This window comes from Platichthys flesus, chromosome 21, assembly GCF_949316205.1.
Source record: "Platichthys flesus chromosome 21, fPlaFle2.1, whole genome shotgun sequence".
NCBI classification, from domain to species: Eukaryota; Metazoa; Chordata; class Actinopteri; order Pleuronectiformes; family Pleuronectidae; genus Platichthys; species Platichthys flesus.
In genome coordinates, this window is record NC_084965.1 from 8,163,553 (window position 1) to 8,181,943 (window position 18,391).

At 40.2% G+C, this 18,391-nt stretch overlaps 2 protein-coding genes across 2 annotated transcripts; both read right to left on the bottom strand.

Annotated features, from left to right (window-relative positions):
* Positions 1–21: 21 nt before the first annotated feature.
* LOC133932728 (cyclic nucleotide-gated cation channel beta-3-like) lies at positions 22–9,466 on the bottom strand. The gene is made up of 18 exons (XM_062379537.1): positions 9,330–9,466; positions 8,051–8,186; positions 7,177–7,291; positions 4,976–5,136; positions 4,564–4,863; positions 4,261–4,469; positions 4,110–4,160; positions 3,694–3,780; positions 3,531–3,595; positions 2,860–2,982; positions 2,602–2,743; positions 2,309–2,468; positions 2,096–2,193; positions 1,564–1,647; positions 1,344–1,462; positions 792–944; positions 491–641; positions 22–343 (listed from the first exon to the last, which is right to left on the bottom strand). The coding sequence occupies exons 1-18, from the start codon at positions 9,420–9,422 to the stop codon at positions 320–322; spliced, it is 2,271 nt and encodes a 756-aa protein (XP_062235521.1). The 5' UTR covers positions 9,423–9,466; the 3' UTR covers positions 22–319.
* A 1,240-nt stretch (positions 9,467–10,706) lies between these two features.
* Positions 10,707–17,071, bottom strand: LOC133933054 (cyclic nucleotide-gated cation channel beta-3-like). The gene is made up of 17 exons (XM_062380008.1): positions 17,056–17,071; positions 16,704–16,776; positions 16,053–16,213; positions 15,643–15,942; positions 15,340–15,548; positions 15,185–15,235; positions 14,769–14,855; positions 14,598–14,662; positions 13,833–13,955; positions 13,575–13,716; positions 13,282–13,441; positions 13,069–13,166; positions 12,361–12,444; positions 12,139–12,257; positions 11,591–11,743; positions 11,289–11,439; positions 10,707–11,140 (listed from the first exon to the last, which is right to left on the bottom strand). The coding sequence occupies exons 1-17, from the start codon at positions 17,069–17,071 to the stop codon at positions 11,117–11,119; spliced, it is 2,016 nt and encodes a 671-aa protein (XP_062235992.1). The 3' UTR covers positions 10,707–11,116.
* Positions 17,072–18,391: the final 1,320 nt, after the last annotated feature.

Sequence of the window (18,391 nt, forward strand, 5' to 3'; positions counted from 1 at the left end):
GTCTCAAGTATAAGAGCTCGGCTTTTAATAGCAAAATATTATTTTCAATACATTTTATATGGAAAGATACACATGATTTACAATATACACAATTAAAACACAATAATAACTGCAGCATGTAGCTTAACAGACATTTCTAACCAAAGTTAAGAAGGTGAACATTATCAGATTATAACTACAGCTGTCCTGTTTCAGCTCTGCAACCTGGTTTCATGTGTGCTGAGGAGCATCACATGAAAACTAGAAACCTTTTGACTGGCAGATCTGTCCCTTTGAGTCAGTGCAAAAGTGTGGATCTGTGGCATCGAACGTCCTGTTCTCAATTTGCGTCTGCTGCAGCTTTCTGTGGACAGAGGACAAAAAAATAAATAAAAAGTCACATCACTGCTCCATACTCGGTAGGTGATGAGGTGGCTGCATCCAGAGGTCATCAGTAAAAGCTGCACACAACCAAATCAAAGCTGATTGGGTCTAAATATGAAAAGTTTACCTTGAGTCTTTCCATGAAGCCTCCTTTGCGCATGTCGGCGAACGCTCTCATCAACTTGGGCGTCTGCGGTTTGGTTCCAAACAGAGTCATACCTTTCTTCTTCTCCTCTGTGGTTTTCGCAACTACAGGACCTTTGGCTTTGAGCAGTTGCCTTTGCAGTCACAGACATAATCAACAATGAGTTGCTTATTTATTTTGATATAGTATGAAATGGATCTGATCGAGTGTAATTTGGGAGGATAAATTAGTCGTGACAGTTATAATGAACAGGCGTAGTCAAAATCAAGCTTCAGTGACTCACCTTCCCTTCCTGGCCAGCACTTTCTGAGACTCTGGGTAGTGGACGAGGATGTCAAACAGGTCCTTCTTCTCCAGGACGAAAAGGTTGGCGAAGCCGTGTGCTTTGACGTTAGCGGTGCGCCTGTTTCCTCCGTCTTTAGCAGACTGCAGTAAACTGTCGGGAGGAGGAAAGGTTAGAAACATAAATGTGTCCATGTCAAAAATCACTGGGTCTCTTGCCATCATCCTTTGTTAATATACCAGTGTTAAAAAAAAAGTTGTTGGATTGCAGTTGATCATTATTACAAATGCAATCTTAAGAAAGACTTCTAAATGTAAATATGCTATGTTTAATAGAACGATGTGGTTGCACTTGGGGAGAGTTTTTAATCACATATTCATTACATTTCATTTAGCTAACGCTTTTCTCCAAAGCGACTAACAATAAGTGCATTCAAACCTAGGGAACAACCCATTCACTGATATCAAGCTGTTCATGGATGACTAAACTAAGGACAGTATTGAATCCTTTTATATTACGTTGTAGTGGTCACTACCACATGTGCACCCTAACCTGATTTCTCCAAACACGCAGCCGGCCTTCAGTGTGACAAACACAATGCTGTTGTCAGGTCCTCCCACAACCTGCACCGCTCCACCTTTGATGATGTACATCTCTTTACCGATGTCCCCCTGCAGAGAGCGCAGGATGGGAACACAGACGTCAGCAGTGTTCACATTTACTGCATTTTAAAGTGTGTCATTAGGGGAAACACACACATGCACGTACTCACTTTCTTCACCACAAAGTCTCCAGGCAGGTAGACGATTGACTTGAGCCTCAGCAACATGTCCACCAGCATCTGCTGGTCACAGCCCTGAAAGAAGCAGATGAGGTCCACAAGTAAGTTTTCATTAGTAAGGTAATATAAACTTCTTAAATATGTCCTAGTATAATAAGGGCATCAAAAGCGTTACTAAAAATCTCAAAGGCGTAAGGCGTCAGAATATGTTATAGTATAGGAAGGCTTCCAAATTTTCATAATTTTTTTTAACAGTATAGTAGGAAGTAAAATGTCAGAGTATAGTTTTATTTTTAGGGTGCATTTTAGTTGCAGAAGACTGCAGTATCTAAAGAGACCTGATTTTGAGGTTAATTTTTTTAAACTACCACTACTGATGTAGCTTTCACTAAGGTATACAGGCCCTGTAGTTCTTTAAACTGTTCACTCAATATAGCAATTCGGCAAAACCTCAAACATTTAGTTTAAAATAACCCCAAAAACAATGCTGCTATCAAAGTGGACAAAGTGAATGCTACCTCACCTGAAACAGTGCGATCTTCTGAAAAGTGGCCAGGTTGATATCCACGGCGATGGCGATTCTCATCACCAGAGGCATCTTGTCCAGGAGCTCGGACTCATCTGGATGGGACAGAGAGTGTGTCTGCATGAATGGAGGTTTATCTGTATACACACACTTGAAGGTCTTAATTTGAGGGTCTTGACTTTCTCTATCTGTTTTTTCATTGAGACGTACCCAGCATGCCCTGTTCGGCCCACGTGTAGTTGTACCAGGTACGGACTCTGTTCTGGACGACCTTAGAGATGGTATAAGTGTTCATGTACTCAACACAGCCGTCCATCGATGCCCGGAAATATGTCTGTCCTGCTGTGGCTGCTCCAATGACATCTCTCATCTCAAAGAAAGAACAAAATCAACAAATTAAGTAAATACATACAACAAAAAACAGAGACTCAAAGAACCACTCGTATTAAAAAGAATAACCATCGAAATGAAAGACAAAAATAAAGTAAAAACTCTCCTCCCACCTGTCCAATCAAACTTGAGAACACAAAGACACCAATGAAGAAGTTTATCATCTGAAACAAGATCTCAAAGATGGTCACCGGCTCTGGAAGACCCCCGATGTTGATCAGACTCCGGACGGCGAAGTAGTAACAACGCAGGTACCTGTACCAGGACGGGAGCTTTCAGTGTTTCAGCACCATGGACAGCTCCGGCAACACCACCTAGCATCAAAATGATTCTAAATCGCAAAACGGTTACACAAAGTGAGAAGAACCTACGCCGTGCCCTTTCCGTCATAAACCCACGTAGTTGAAGCAAGGCCCTGGTGAACCGAGGCGACGTAGAACGCGCAGGCATTGAGATGGAGCACGAAGAGCAGGTAGCCTGTGGTGCGAGCAACTCTGCATCAGACACACAACCACGGAAAAATACACAAATCAATTTTAAAATCAAGGTTCTGTTTCAAATGATTTCAAGACACAAGAGGGTGTACCAAGATTATAAAGCGACTTTCTATTCTACTGTTCATTCATTTGTTTTATACTACGACACAACTCCAACATTTGAATGGCCTCATTATACTATTGCACCTTTTGATTGAATTAAAAGAAAATCAGATTTTCATGTTTTATGATAAATTACATTTTTATTCCTTTCTATATACTTTTCTGTTCAACTTCTTTTTTATTTTATTTTTTTTTAAAGTTTTGTTATTTACTATGCTATGATATATTTTATTACTCAAAGAAGTATAGTGATTGAAAAAGCATGGAATTTTACTATATGAGTTAAGGGTAATAAATACTGTATACTAAGCCAAAAATACTCATAGCGATAGCCATAAAACTGTCATTTTAATGTAACTGAAATAAATGTCAAAAGAAGATATACTATAATATATTCAGTGAATGTGAGAATGAACTTGCTCCTTTGATCCATGAGCATTTACCTCCAGATGTAAGCCTTGGCCATGATGCTCTCAAGTCGATCGCTGAATTCAAAAAACGAGTCAATCTAGTCGACAGAAGGAAACACAAAGAAAACTGTGAAGTCTTGTTAAACCCAAACTTTTTTTTCCATTATTTGTAAAAACTGATGTGTTGCCTGCCTACCCTTATCCACCGATTGAGTCTGTAGATGGTGGAGAATTGAAAGTGCAGGCAGAGAATGTCGAAGGGGACGATACTGAATAGATCAATCTACACACACACAGAGGAACAATAATAAAAACACTTATGGTCACAAAACTTCGCTCGCTGGGAGGTTACAGTGAGTTGTAGGTTATGTGTAGGTATGAAATGTTGGGCTCCAAAGGGCCACAGGATGAATCTGACAGGACATCAGATGTCAAGGGACCGTTAAGTACACACTGCTTTTAGTAATCTCTGATATTGGATTTTATTTTACAAGCGTACAATTGTATGTTTTCATATTTCAAACCTCTCTAAAGCAATTCTAACTAAAACAAGTCAAAATATATTAAACCTGTGTGTAGCCTACATCGTTGGAAGTGATTTTGCTTTATTACCTTAAATCGTTGTGATTTTCGATAGTGAACCTTTGTCATAACTCTGTCTTTCTGTAGGGGAGAGAGGATTGTGTCGGTTACACACAGTAAAACAATGCAACTCAAAGCTAACAATCACAGACACAGGACAATGACAGGGATTGTGACTCACTATGATGTCGCCGCCTTTCACAAACTGAAGGCGGGGCTGCCAAATGACGATGTCAATCACATTCACTAAGTCACTGAGAACATCAAAAACTATCCAGAAGGGGTTAGCAGTTGCGTTATGGAAAGGGAACGCCAACCGGGCCGAGCAAAACCAAAGGTTGTAGTTGTAGGCCACGGCTACCACAGTCAACCAGGCGATGTAGCGGCGGTCTGGAGACAGAAGACAGAACGGTTTTCAGTCTTTTTACTTGTTCATGTTTCATTTGAACTCAGCTGTCAGGTCGTCTGTGTGCACCTCTCCTACCTGTGAAAGGATCTATGGTGGTTCCAATGGTCGAGTCCATCATTTCCTCAATTGGCTGAATGAGGACGTCAAAGCAGGAGCAGCTGATTTCCGGGAGGAACCTTGCTTTCTTCCTGGCCTCTTCCGCCAGCCTCTCCTCCTCCGCTTTCTTCTCAGCCTCCAGCCTCTTCTCCTCGTCCTTCTTCTTCTTATCCTCCGCCTTTTTAGCGGCCTCCTCTGCCTTCTTTTTATCCGCTTCCTCTTTCGCTAACCGCTCCTCCTCCTTCAACCTGATGTAGTCCTCTTTCTTCATGATAGGTGCTAAACAGGTAAAGGGAGCGATGTTGGGTTAAGTGGCTCTTTCTCTATGTCTATGAGCTTCTATCCCGTCTCCATGCTTTTGTTTTTTTGTGGGATATTTTTCTGTACTTACTGACAGGGGGGGTGATTTCTGGAGAAGTAGCATAAGGATCTATGGCTTTCTCTCTCAGCACCTCTGTCCGTTCTCTTAACCTTTTGATCAAATCTCTGAGTGTATCATCTGCATAGCGGTTGTAGACAACAGGTGGAGGAGGAGGAGGTTCGGCTTGTTCACTGAAAACATGAAAAGAAAACAATATTTAGTGGTGATCCGTCTCAATATAATCTACTGTAGTATATTTAGCTAAGAGATCGTTTGAGCATGGTTACAAAACATAATGACATGTTAACATCTTAGGCGTGTTGATTCTCAAATTCTCAGACTCTTTAAGCACTATCATGTTATTTGTCAGTTCTCTCCCCTAGAGATTACACTTTGACTTGTATAATTAAGACGCCTTGTACTACAAGATACAAAACATGTCCTTATTTAGGCAAAAGGCCTTATGTGTAATGTCATGTTAACTCAAGTTTTGGGGTCCCACCTCCCCTGTAATACTCATTGTCTTGCAGGAGGCAAGTCAGACTTTCACCATTGGCTTGTGATGTCTCCGGGTATACCATGGGGCCCGTCCTGACCTGTGAAACTTCTGTGTAACTCTGTTATACTGCAAGTTTTGGGTCTGCGGTTAACTTCCTCAACCATCGACTTTGAACAACACTGCTGCTTGAAAGACACAACAAATTGGCGTCAGGAACTTGGACGAGCTATGAACTGTAACACTCCAACCAGCTTCACACGGTGAGCATTTCTCATTTTGACTGGACGCTGGTCATTTATGTGGCTGTTGTGTGTCTTCTGTCTGTCCACACCCTGTTAAAAAACAGTTTTTGCGGGCGTGTCTTGTTGTGTTGATGTTTGAAATGAAGCTCCGTGCTTAATTTGATTTTATTTGCAAGGTGCACGTCGTTGTTGTTGATCCAACAGAGAAAGTTACACTTCACATGCGTATGTCAGTGCTATTTACAACCAGGCATTAAAAGAAAGCTTAAGAGATAACACCCGGAAAAGCATTTTACCCTGACTGGCCTACCACACAGGCAGATCACGAGAAAGGGGGGCTCCCTCTGTTAATGCTTAGTTATTTCATTATTTCTTATTATATTAGTGATGTGTGAACAGGGGGGAAATGGACAAAGTGACTTATAATTTCACATTTACTTATAGAATGTTAATCTGCATCGACGTTTTAATTTGTATCTGTTCTGTATGCAAAGATACTGGTTTTCTTTTCTTCTATTTCATTCTACAACATACAGGTGAATTGTCATCGATACTACAACTGGGAGTCAATGCTGCTGAGAAACGGCAGTGTTCTATATTTTGGGGTTTTCCCTTCTATATTGCATAAGTAATATAAGTTATGTTCTCTTTTATTAGGTAAATATACTGGGACCTCAGAAGATTTATTTTTCTTGATGTTTAGGGATAGTGGTGCTAGGCAGTGAAAGGTCCATTGGAAGGTTCGATGGGACGACAAGCCTGACTTTGGACATTGTATTGTTTTTATTTGCTGAGAGTTCAATATGTATTTGCTTAAAGTAATTTCCTTACACAATTTGCTAAAATTCATCCTTTCAGTGGTATAGGAGTACTATGTATGGTCGCCGAGGCAGAGGGGCCATGAGAGAATTTTCCTGTCCAGTTTGTTTGATGGATATTTCAAGAAAGATAGCTGCCTGACATGTTTTTCACTCCCACTCCTACACACAGTTGCTTTATTATTGGAATTATCCACCGGTATGTTTTCAAGACTTTATTTAGTCTCAATGGGGCGAATATGTAGTATATTTAGCTAAGAGATCTTTTGAGCATGGTTATAAAACATAATGACATGTTAACATCTTAGGCGTGTTGATTCTCAAATTCTCAGACACTTTAAACACTATCGCATATGTTATTCGTCAGCTCTCTCCACCAGACAATACTCTTTGACCTGTACAATCCGTCACACTAACAATGAATCACAGAGGAGCATCTGCAAAAACCTTACATTTCGTCTTTTCTTGAGAGTCATCCACAAGATTTGCTGAAAGTCTGATGTTGCCTTTAATCTAAAATGTGAGAAGTCCAAACAAAAAGATAACAAAATTAAATAAAAATCCTGATTTGAAGCGCTGTCCTGTGGAACCTGCATTTATCTATACTCATCCTGTGTTGGGTTGATCATATTGTGTGGGGTACACGACATACACTATATTATGAATTCTTACCCTTCAGGACCCTCTGGATTGGCAGGATCGGCAGGAGGAGCAGCAGCAGCAGGAGCAGCAGCAGCAGCAGGAGCAGCTGGAGCAGGAGCAGCAGCAGCAGGAGCAGCTGGAGCAGCTATAATTGAAAACAGAATGTGTCATGCAGTTTCGGAAAAATAAAACAAATAAAAGGTGACATAAGCAGCTGATCAGACAAATACCAGTCAGACAGTGTCTCCATTGGTTTCTGCAGAAATTATTCTGCATCAAAAAGTTGGTGGTTCGATCTCCTGTTCCTCCAAGGGCACCAGACTGGTGTCCTTCGGCAAGATGGTGAGCTGAAAGTCTCAAATTGCCCCTGATGTCTCTGTGCAGGCAGTGAACGGTTTGTGTATTTGAAGTGTGATGGGACATTTTGTATTTAGATATGTTTAATGAAAGAATGACAAGTATAGATAGAGAATATTATTACAAGATGTGTTTCTGTGGGGTTTAGACTTTGTAACACTGAGATGTTCTTGTGACGTGCTCTGCTCAAATGACAAATGGTTTTCACAGCAGGGGCCAATCCAGCATATTTAGTATATAGCAAATGTGATTTCATTGTTCAGGGCCAAAAGCCTTGAGTCTGTCACCGTGATGAGAGTGCTTTGTGCCCCCAGGTATATGTGGTTCAACTCCCTGCTGCCTTTTTCCTGCTGTTATGATCTGACAGTGAAGTGTAAATAGGAGTATTAGGAACTAATGAAACAATCTGATTACATTACCCCAAAACTAGTATAGAGAAAATAACACCAGACACTGGTCAACATGTGTTGAAAAGGTACATGTGACACAAATGTGATGTGAAGTTATTGTTGGTTTAACACCAAACAAGCATGGTCTACTTTTTCACCTGGCTTTGGCTCCTCCTCTTTCTTTGCTTCTTCTTTTTGTCCCTCCTCTTTTTTGTCGTCTTTCTTTTCTTCGCCTTTCTTTTCTTCCTCTTTATTTGGCTGCTCATTTTCATCCTTTTCAGGAGGTTTTTCTTCCTGTAAACATGCAACACCTTAATAACAATCTTATTATTATATAGGACAAAGCTCTACCTTACATGAGAGACTCATTTATTGTGGTTCATGTTAAGAATTTATCCCAAAATGCTAAAATGACAAGTAGGACTGTTTTATATGCAATGGGAGTCTGACGTTATTGTAATAGCTGCTAGTGCACCATACTACACTCACTATCCTCCCCCTCAACGCTAACTGCAGGAATTCAGCCTCATTTAAAAACAGTTATATCAGCCCTGCAGGTTCCCCCTCCCTGCTGGAGCTACTTCTTCTCCAGGTCAGTGCCAAGCTGCTTCAGAGGCTTTCCCCGGAATCACTCTGATATAACCTTAATGAGGCCGTGTGCCAAGCAGGTGGCAAGACGCTGATCGGTTAGATATTTAATTGTGGCGCATGTATGAAAGTTGTTTGCAAGGTCGCCAACATTTTTTTATTCAGTGATTTTATCTAAATAAAGAAACAAAAACTTTATATTTTCAATTTAACTCACTTTGATTAATGAAGGTTACTTGTATAACTTTTAAAAATAGAGGAAAAGAAAATGAAATCTTTAAAGAGCTTTATATCGCTTTGATTTCAACTATCACTGAAGTCAGATCAAATACACAATTTTCAAGTATTTTGCCACACATACTAACGTCTGAAATCTTATTTCTTGGAGTGATTACTGATAATTAACTAAAATGGAAGCAACATGTTAATTATACTGGACCAAAAATATTTCAACATCACAAGCAAAACTATATAAAGTGAAAGTTTCTCCAAATCAATCATAACATAATATATTGTTCTCATATAACTCTACACAAAACGTATATATATATATATATATATATATAAATATTCTAAATATAAAACGTTCATACTAAAACCTAAGAGCTGTCAACAATATTTCTTGGTTCAGATTAAGCTTACATCTTTTAAAGTTGTTTTTAGATCAGTTGTTGTTCAATTTGACTCAACAAACTGTTGTTGTGTAACTGTTTATGTCATTATTCTGGAATAGGGGTAAAATAACACATAACCCTACTTTGTAAAACGCCTTGAAATATTAGTATGCTGTGATTTTCTGTTTCATTTACTATGAATATTTGAGGAATCAGAGAGCGAGCAGGGTCTTACCTTGGCGGCTGGATCTAAGGATGGAGGAGGGGCTGCAGCCGGGGCAGGGGGCGGCTCTGGAGCCCCTACAAGCCTTTTCAACCTGCTGAGCATGATGGTCTGCTGGGGCTACAGAGAACAGACCTGCCTGTGCGTAGGATGTTCTCGCTGTGGAGTGCTTGTCTAACATCCAACCACCAGAGAGAGGGAATTCAATTTCCCAGACTCATTAATGCCTTCTGGGAACTCCTCTTTGTCCTGAAGTCGACGTCAGGTCAGCGAATGTAGCTCAGCTGCCAATCACCAGCAGGCAACACGACTGTAGGGCTGGCTCCAGTCCAGAACAAGGAATACTTAGACCTGATTACTTTACAATTTGTTTGAAAATATGATTTATAATGAAAAAATGACAATTGCAAGTAAAGTGGGTTCACTTGTTATCAATTCTGCCATTCGGGAGTTTGAAGAAGATTTTAATTTGTGGTCGGAGATGTTTCCAGTCATATGAGCAGTGAATGTGGTTATGAAGGTTATCACGGGATCCCAGTAGATTGTGTAAAATTAGGCCGTGCTGAGGTTATTTCAGTCCCGGCTGCAGACTTCACTAACACAACCACTTAGTGAATTAATCCCTGCAGCGTCCCCGTCTGGCTAACAGGATTAGACCTGAACGTCACAGACCAACACAGACGCACAACCAGGGAAAAGGGAAGAAAGGATCATTCTGGGAGTGAACTGTTGTGAAGATGCGGGGTCGTTTATTGAAGCAGATACAGACAGGGATCAAATTGACTGAGCATAATCAATCAAAGTATTTACAATGATGGATTGTCTCCGCTTAGATTTTCATTTAACTACTGTGATTACAAAGCCAATGAATACTCATAAACATAAAATATACAGTATATACCTATATCATATAAATGGCAGTATCCACTAGGGGCAGCAGTCTTTCAATTATTGCATGTCATAAATTTTGAAATATGTAAATTTGGCTGTTAGTTTAAATCCTTTAGCTGTTTGAGTTCTATTGTAATCATTTTTCAGACTACTCTAATACAATCTGAGAGTCTATTAAGAATACTTGATGTATTATATTATATTGTTTCCATTCTGTTATATTTGTGTATGTTAATCTTACAGTTGTATAATATTGTGTGTTTCATTGCTTTGTTTTTGGGTGTGGCGAGACAGAGTGGTTTACCTGCCTTTGCCTGACATATAATTTGCCATTTAACAGCCCCTTAATTAAAAAAAAAATATATATATAATAATTTACAGTATTTTCTATTTTGTAGGTTCACAAACTGACATCCCTTAATTATTCCGCCCTCAGAGCATCGGTGAAATGGGTTGAAAAGCATTCACAAAAAAATAATCAGAAAAATAAATCAGTTCTCTGTATCTTAAAAACACTGCTTCAGTGTTACAATGTTATTAAGCGCCCAGCACTTCACTTCAATTCTCTTGTCAAACAGCAGATGGCGCCACCATGGATGCCATCACTGTTAATGATTTAAAATATACACAATTGAAACACAATATTAACTGCAGCAAGTGGCTTAACAGATATTTCTTTGTCTATTAAAGACAAGAAACCAAAGAAGGTGAACATTATTAGATTATAACAACAGCTGTCCTGTTTCAGCTCTGCAACCTGGTTTCATGTGTGCTGAGGAGCATCACATGAAAACTAGAATCATTTTGACTGGCAGATCTGTCCCTTTGAGTCAGTGCTTGAAAGGTGCATCATACAGAATGACGGAGATTTGTAAAAGTGTGGATCTGTGGCATCGAACGTCCTGTTCTCAATTTGCCTCTGCTGCAGCTTTCTGTGGACAGAGGACAAAAAAATAAAATGAAAAGTCACATCACGGCTCCATACTCGGTAGGTGATGAGGTGGCTGCATCCAGAGGTCATCAGTAAAAGCTGCTAACAACCAAATCAAAGCTGGTTGGGTCTAAATATGAAAAGTTTACCTTGAGGCTTTCAAAGAAGCCTCCTTTGCGCATGTCGGCGAACAGTCTCATCAACTTGGGCGTCTGTGGTCTGGTTCCAAACAGAGTCATACCTTTCCTCCTCACCTGGGCGGTTTTAGAATCTGCGGGACCTTTGGCTTTGAGCAGTTGCCTTTGCAGTCACAGACACAATCAACAATGAGCTGCTTATTTATTTTGATAAAGTATGAAATGGATCTGATATGAGTGTAATTTGGGAGGATAAATTAGTCGTGACAGTTATAATGAACAGCCGTAGTCAAAATCAAGCTTCAGTGACTCACCTTCCCTTCCTGGCCAGCACTTTCTGAGACTCTGGGTAGTGGACGAGGATGTCAAACAGGTCCTTCTTCTCCAGGACGAAAAGGTTGGCGAAGCCGTGTGCTTTGACGTTAGCGGTGCGCCTGTTTCCTCCGTCTTTAGCAGACTGCAGTAAACTGTCGGGAGGAGGAAAGGTTAGAAACATAAATGTGTCCATGTCAAAAATCACTGGGTCTCTTGCCATCATCATATGTTAATATACCAGTGTTAAAAAAAAAGTTGTTGGATTGCAGTTGATTATTATTACAAATGCAATCTTAAGAAAGACTTCTAAATGTAAATATGCTTTGTTTAATAGAAAAATGTGGTTGCACTTGGGGAGAGTTTTTAATCACATAATTCATTTCATTTAGCTGACGCTTTTCTCCAAAGCGACTAACAATAAGTGCATTCAAACCCAGGGAACAACCCATTCACTGATATCAAGCTGTTCATGGATGACTAAACTAAGGACAGTATTGAATCCTTTTATATTACGTTGTAGTGGTCACTACCACATGTGCACCCTAACCTGATTTCTCCGAACACGCAGCCGGCCTTCAGTGTGACAAACACAATGTTGTTGTCAGGTCCTCCCACAACCTGCACCGCTCCACCTTTGATGATGTACATCTCTTTACCGATGTCCCCCTGCAGAGAGCGCAGGATGGGAACACAGACGTCAGCAGTGTTCACATTTACTGCATTTTAAAGTGTGTCATTAACGGGGAAACACACACATGAACGTACTCACTTTCTTCACCACAAAGTCTCCAGGCAGGTAGACAATTGACTTGAGCCTCAGCAACATGTCCACCAGCATCTGCTGGTCACAGCCCTGAAAGAAGCAGACGATGTCCACAGGTAAGTTTTCAGTGGTAAAGCAAGGTGTCATAAACTTCTTATATATGTCCCAGTATTATAAGGCATCAACATGTTGTATATTCAGCTAAGAGATCTTTTGAGCATGGTTACAAAACATAATGACATTTACATCTATGAAGCCTTATGCTAAGACTTTTAAGTACTATTCCATATGTTTATGTTAGTTCTCTCCCTTCTTGGAATGATCTATGACGGGGGTTTTCAACCAGGGGTCTGCGGCCCCCTGGTGGTCCGCAACGGCATTGCAGGTGATGAGGGGAACCTTGAAACCGGCTTGGGGCTAGAAATTACCAGTAGTTTCCCCCTGTGCATGCTTGTTAATCAACTCACGTTCGATCATGTAATATATTTATTACAACAGATTTAGTGTATATTATATATATATTATAGTATATTATTATGTCCAAAATATGATAAAAATGAAATGGTATAAGTTTATTTTTAGGTGTATTTGAGTTGCAGAAGACCACAGCTGATGTCACTTCCACTCAATGTACATAGGCCCTGCAGTTCTCTAAACTGTTCACTCAATATAGCAATGCTGCTATCAAAGTGGACAAAGTGAATGCTACCTCACCTGAAACAGTGCGATCTTCTGAAAAGTGGCCAGGTTGATATCCACGGCGATGGCGATTCTCATCACCAGAGGCATCTTGTCCAGGAGCTCGGACTCATCTGGAGAGGACAGAGAGTGTGTCTGTATGAATGGAGGTTAATCTGTTTACACATACTTGAAGGTCTTTATTTGTGGGTCTTGACTTTCTCTGTCTGTTTTTTCGTTGAGACGTACCCAGCATGCCCTGTTCGGCCCACGTGTAGTTGTACCAGGTACGGACTCTGTTCTGGACGACATTGGAGATGGTATAAGTGTTCATGTACTCAACACAGCCGTCCATCGATGCCCGGAAATATGTCTGTCCCGCTGTGGCTGCTCCAATGACATCTCTCATCTCAAAGAAAGAACAAAATCAACAAATTAAGTAAAAACATACAACAAAAAACAGAGACTCAAAGAACCACTCGTATTAAAAAGAATAACCATCGAAATGAAAGACAAAAATAAAGTAAAAACTCTCCTCCCACCTGTCCAATCAAACTTGAGAACACAAAGACACCAATGAAGAAGTTTGTCATCTGAAACAAGATCTCAAAGATGGTCACCGGCTCTGGAAGACCCCCGATGTTGATCAGACTCCGGACGGCGAAGTAGTAACAACGCAGGTACCTGTACAGGGACGGGAGCTTTCAGTGTTTCAGCACCATGGAAAGCTCCGGCAACACCACCTAGCATCAAAATGATTCTAAATCGCAAAACGGTTACACAAAGTGAGAAGAACCTACGCCGTGCCCTTTCCGTCATAAACCCACGTAGTTGAAGCAAGGCCCTGGTGAACCGAGGCGACGTAGAACACACAGGCGTTGAGATGGAGCACAAAGAGCAGGTAGCCTGTGGTGCGAGCAACTCTGCATCAGACACACGGAAAAATACACAAATCAATTTTAAAATCAAGGTTCTGTTGCAAATGATGTCAAGACACAAGAGGGTGTACAAAGATTATAACCAGACTCAATTCTATTTCATTTGTCTTATACTATGACATTACTCTAACATTTGAATGGCCTCATAATACTATTGTGATTTTGATTCCTTATTTAAAAAATGACATTTTAATTCCTTTCTATATACATCTATGTTCAACTGCTATTCTTTGACCTTCGTATGCCTTATGGCAGTTTTCTGAATTTTGATGCTATGAATTAAGTTTAGTTAAACTATGACCAATTTGAATATACTTTTATAATATGATGATATATATTTTTTATACTATGACATTTGTATTTAATTTTCCTAAATAGTTTTGTAATTAACTATGCTATGATATATTTTATTACTCAAAGAAGTATAGTGATGAAAAAGCATGAAATGTTAATATTTATACTAAGAGTAAAAAATAGTGTATATTAAATCAAAAATAGTCATAGAGATAACCATTGAACCATCATTTTAATATCAGTTAAAGAAATGTCAAAAGAAGGCACACAAACATCATAATATATTCAGTGAATGTGAGAATGAACTTGCTCCTTTGATCCATGAGCATTTACCTCCAGATGTAAGCCTTGGCCATGATGCTCTCAAGTCGATCGCTGAATTCAAAAAACGAGTCAATCTAATAGAGAGAATGAAACACAAAGAAAACTGTGAAGTCTTAGATAACCCTAATTTTTTTTTCTATTTTTCCATTATTTGTAAAAACTGATGTGTTGCCTGCCTACCCTTATCCACCGATTGAGTCTGTAGATGGTGGAGAATTGAAAGTGCAGGCAGAGAATGTCGAAGGGGACGATACTGAATAGATCAATCTACACACACACAGAGGAACAATAATAAAAACACTTATGGTCACAAAATTCTGCTCACTAGGTGGTTACAGTGAGATGTAGGTTATGTGTAGGTATTAAATGTTGGGCTCCAAAGGCCACAGGTTGAATCTGACAGGACATCAGATGTCAAGGGACCGTTAAGTACACACTGCTGTTAGTAATCTCTGATATTGGATTTTCTTTTACAAGCGTACAATTGTATGTTTTCATATTTCAAACCTCTCTAAAGCAATTCTAACTAAAACAAGTCCAAATAATGTCAAATCTGTGAGTAGCCTACATCGTTGGAAGTGATTTTGCTTTATTACCTTAAATCGTTGTGATTTTCGATAGTGAACTTTTGTCATAACTCTGTCTTTCTGCAAGGTGAGAGAGGATCTTTTTGTCGGTTACACACAGTAAAACAATGCAACTTAAAGCTAACAATCACAGACACAGGACAATGACAGGGATTGTTTCTCACTACTATGTCGCCGCCTTTCACAAACTGAAGGCGGGGCTGCCAAATGACGATGTCAATCACATTCACTAAGTCACTGAGACCATCAAAAATTATCCAGAAGGGGTTAGCAGTTGCGTTATGGAAAGGGAACGCCAACCGGGCCGAGCAAAACCAAAGGTTGTAGTTGTAGGCCACGGCTACCACAGTCAACCAGGCGATGTAGCGGCGGTCTGGAGACAGAAGACAGAACGGTTTTCAGTCTTTTTACGCGTTCATGTTTCATTTGAACTCAGCTGTCAGGTCGTCTGTGTGCACCTCTCCTACCTGTGAAAGGATCTATGGTGGTTCCAATGGTCGAGTCCATCATTTCCTCGATCGGCTGAATGAGGACGTCAAAGCAGGAGCAGCTGATTTCCGGGAGGAACCTTGCTTTCTTCCTGGCCTCTTCCGCCAGCCTCTCCTCCTCCGCTTTTTTCTCAGCCTCCAGCCTCTTCTCCTCGTCCTTCTTCTTCTTATCCTCCGCCTTTTTAGCGGCCTCCTCTGCCTTCTTTTTATCCGCTTCCTCTTTCGCTAACCGCTCCTCCTCCTTCAACCTGATGTAGTCCTCCTTCTTCATTATAGGTGCTAAACAGGTAAAGGGAGTGATGTTGGGTTAAGTGGCTCTTTCTCTATGTCTATGAGCTTCTATCCCGTCTCCATGCTTTTTTTTATTTTGCATATTTTTCTGTACTTACTGACAGGTGGGGTGATTTCTGGAGAAGTGGCATAAGGATCTATGGCTTTCTCTCTCAGCATCTCTGTCCGTTCTTTTAACCTTTTGATCAAATCTCTGAGTGTATCATCTGTGAAGCGGTTGTAGACAACAGGTGGAGGAGGAGGAGGTTCACCTTGTTTACTGAAAACGTGAAAAGACAACAATATTGAGTGGTGATCCGTCTCAATATAATCTACCAACCAATTTCATAAACATCTGTCTTCATGCACTAGGCATATCTTGTAAACTCTCCATCTTATCGGCTTCACACTTGACACGTGTGGTGGAAATTGCAGAGGCAGTTCTGAATTTGGACCATTGACAATTTATAAAAAGCTGCACACAAACAATTAAAAGTGACAGTAAGTATATCATAGAACTGTCTGAGGAGGACACAATGTGAAGTAGCTCCTGAGCAGGTTTAGAATGAGGACTATAGTAGTTCTGCCTAAATGGGACAGTTCCTTCTTGTGTGGCAGTGTCATGTTGTTACTGTCACATACGAGCGGCTCTTACAGAATAAAAAGCAGCTCTACGTTAGCTTATAACAAGACCTGACACTAGAGAGACTTTTCAGTTTTTATCTGAACCTCCTATAGAACACATTAAACAGTATATTATGAATTCTTACCCTTTAGGACCCTCTGCATTGGCAGGATCAGCAGGAGGAGCCGAAGCAGGAGCAGGAGCAGCAGCAGGAGCAGCTGTAAATGAAAACAGAATGTGTCATGCAGTTTCTGAAAAATAAAACAAATAAAAGGTGACGTAAGCAGCTGATCAGACAAAGACAGACAGTTTCTCCATTGGTTTCTGCTGAATTTATTCTGCATCAATAAAATCAGTTCAACAGTTACTTCCAAAAGATGCCTGTTGTTTTAAGTGAAGTCAAAGTTAAACTCTATAAGAGAGAAGGGAATCTGAGTGTTTGAGCAGCAGCTTAGCACCAGAAAGTTGGTGGTTCAAACTCCTGCTCCTCTAAGTGCACCAGTCTGGGGCCATTGGGCAAGATATAGAGAAAAAAACACCAGACACTGGTCAACACTTGTTAAAAAGGTAATTGTGACACAAACATGTGATGTGACATTATTGTTGGTTTAACACCGAACAAGCTCAAACTACTTTTTCACCTGGCTTTGGCTCCTCCTCTTTCTTTGCTTCATCTTTTTGTCCCTCCTCTTTTTTGTCCTCATTCTTTTCCTCCTCTTTCTTCTCATCCTCTTTCTTTTCTTCCTCTTTCTTTGGCTGCTCATTTTCGTCCTTCTTTTCAGGAGATTTTTCTTCCTGTAAATATGAAACACCTTAATCTTCAAACAACTATAGGACAAAGCTCAACCTTGCATGATGACTCATTTATTTTGGGTCATTTGTAGAATTTATCCCAAAATGCTAAAAAGTATGACTGTTATATATGCAACGGGAGGCTGAAGCTATTGTAATAGCTGCTAGTGCACCAAATGACCCTCACTATCCTCCCCCTCAACGTTAACTGCAGGAATTCAGCCTCATTTATAAACAGTTAGATCAGCCCTACAGGTTCCCCCCTCCCCGCTGGAGCTACTTACATTACATGTCATTTGGCTGATGCTTCTGTCCAAAGCGACTTACAATTAGTACACTCAACGTTTATGAGGGGCCATTTTAGGGTTTCAGTATCTTGCCAAGGACACTTCGGCATGCAGATTGGGAAGAGTGGGGATTGAACCGCCAACCTTCTTGTTGGAAAATGACCCCCCGAGGCCACACCGCCCACACTACTTGTTCTCCACGTCAGTGACAAGCTGCTTCAGAGGCTTTCCCCAAAATGACCTTAATATAACCTTAATGAGGCTGTGTGCCAAGCAGGTGGCAAGACGCTGATCGGTCAGATATTTTATAATAGAGCATGTATGAAAGCTGTTTATAGAGTCGCCAATATATCTTGATTCAGTGATTTTATCTACATGAAGCTAAAACACCTTTATCACACCCTTTATATTTTCAATTTAACTCAATTTGATTAATGAAGGTTACTGGTTCCTCAGGGCCCAGCATGTGGCCCACTACTCTTTATTTTGTACATTAATTATATAACTTCTCAAAACGGAGGAAACGAAGTTGAGATCTCTAGAGTTTTATATTGCTTTGAGTTCAACTATCACTGAAGTCAGATCAAATACACAATTTATAAGTGTGATTACTGATAATTAACTAAAATGGAAGCAACATGTAAACTATACTGAATAGAAATATTTCAACGTCACAATTAAACCTATAAAAGTGAATGTTTTCCAAATCAAGCTTCATTAGATAATATATTGTTCTCATATATTTCTACACATA

Bases quoted from the DNA above. Each gene is read 5' to 3' on its own strand.
- LOC133932728 (XM_062379537.1), bottom strand. From the start codon at position 9,422: ATGCTCAGCAGGTTGAAAAGGCTTGTAGGGGCTCCAGAGCCGCCCCCT. The intron at 3,781-4,109 runs GTAATAAAGCAA...GTGTGTGTGTAG, and splicing joins GAAAATCACAACGATTTAAG to ATTGATCTATTCAGTATCGT. The intron at 2,983-3,530 runs GTAAATGCTCAT...TGTCTGATGCAG, and splicing joins GCCAAGGCTTACATCTGGAG to AGTTGCTCGCACCACAGGCT.
- LOC133933054 (XM_062380008.1), bottom strand. The intron at 12,445-13,068 runs GTGAGGTAGCAT...TGCTTCTTTCAG, and splicing joins AGAAGATCGCACTGTTTCAG to GGCTGTGACCAGCAGATGCT. The intron at 11,744-12,138 runs GTTAGGGTGCAC...TCCTCCCGACAG, and splicing joins TGCGTGTTCGGAGAAATCAG to TTTACTGCAGTCTGCTAAAG.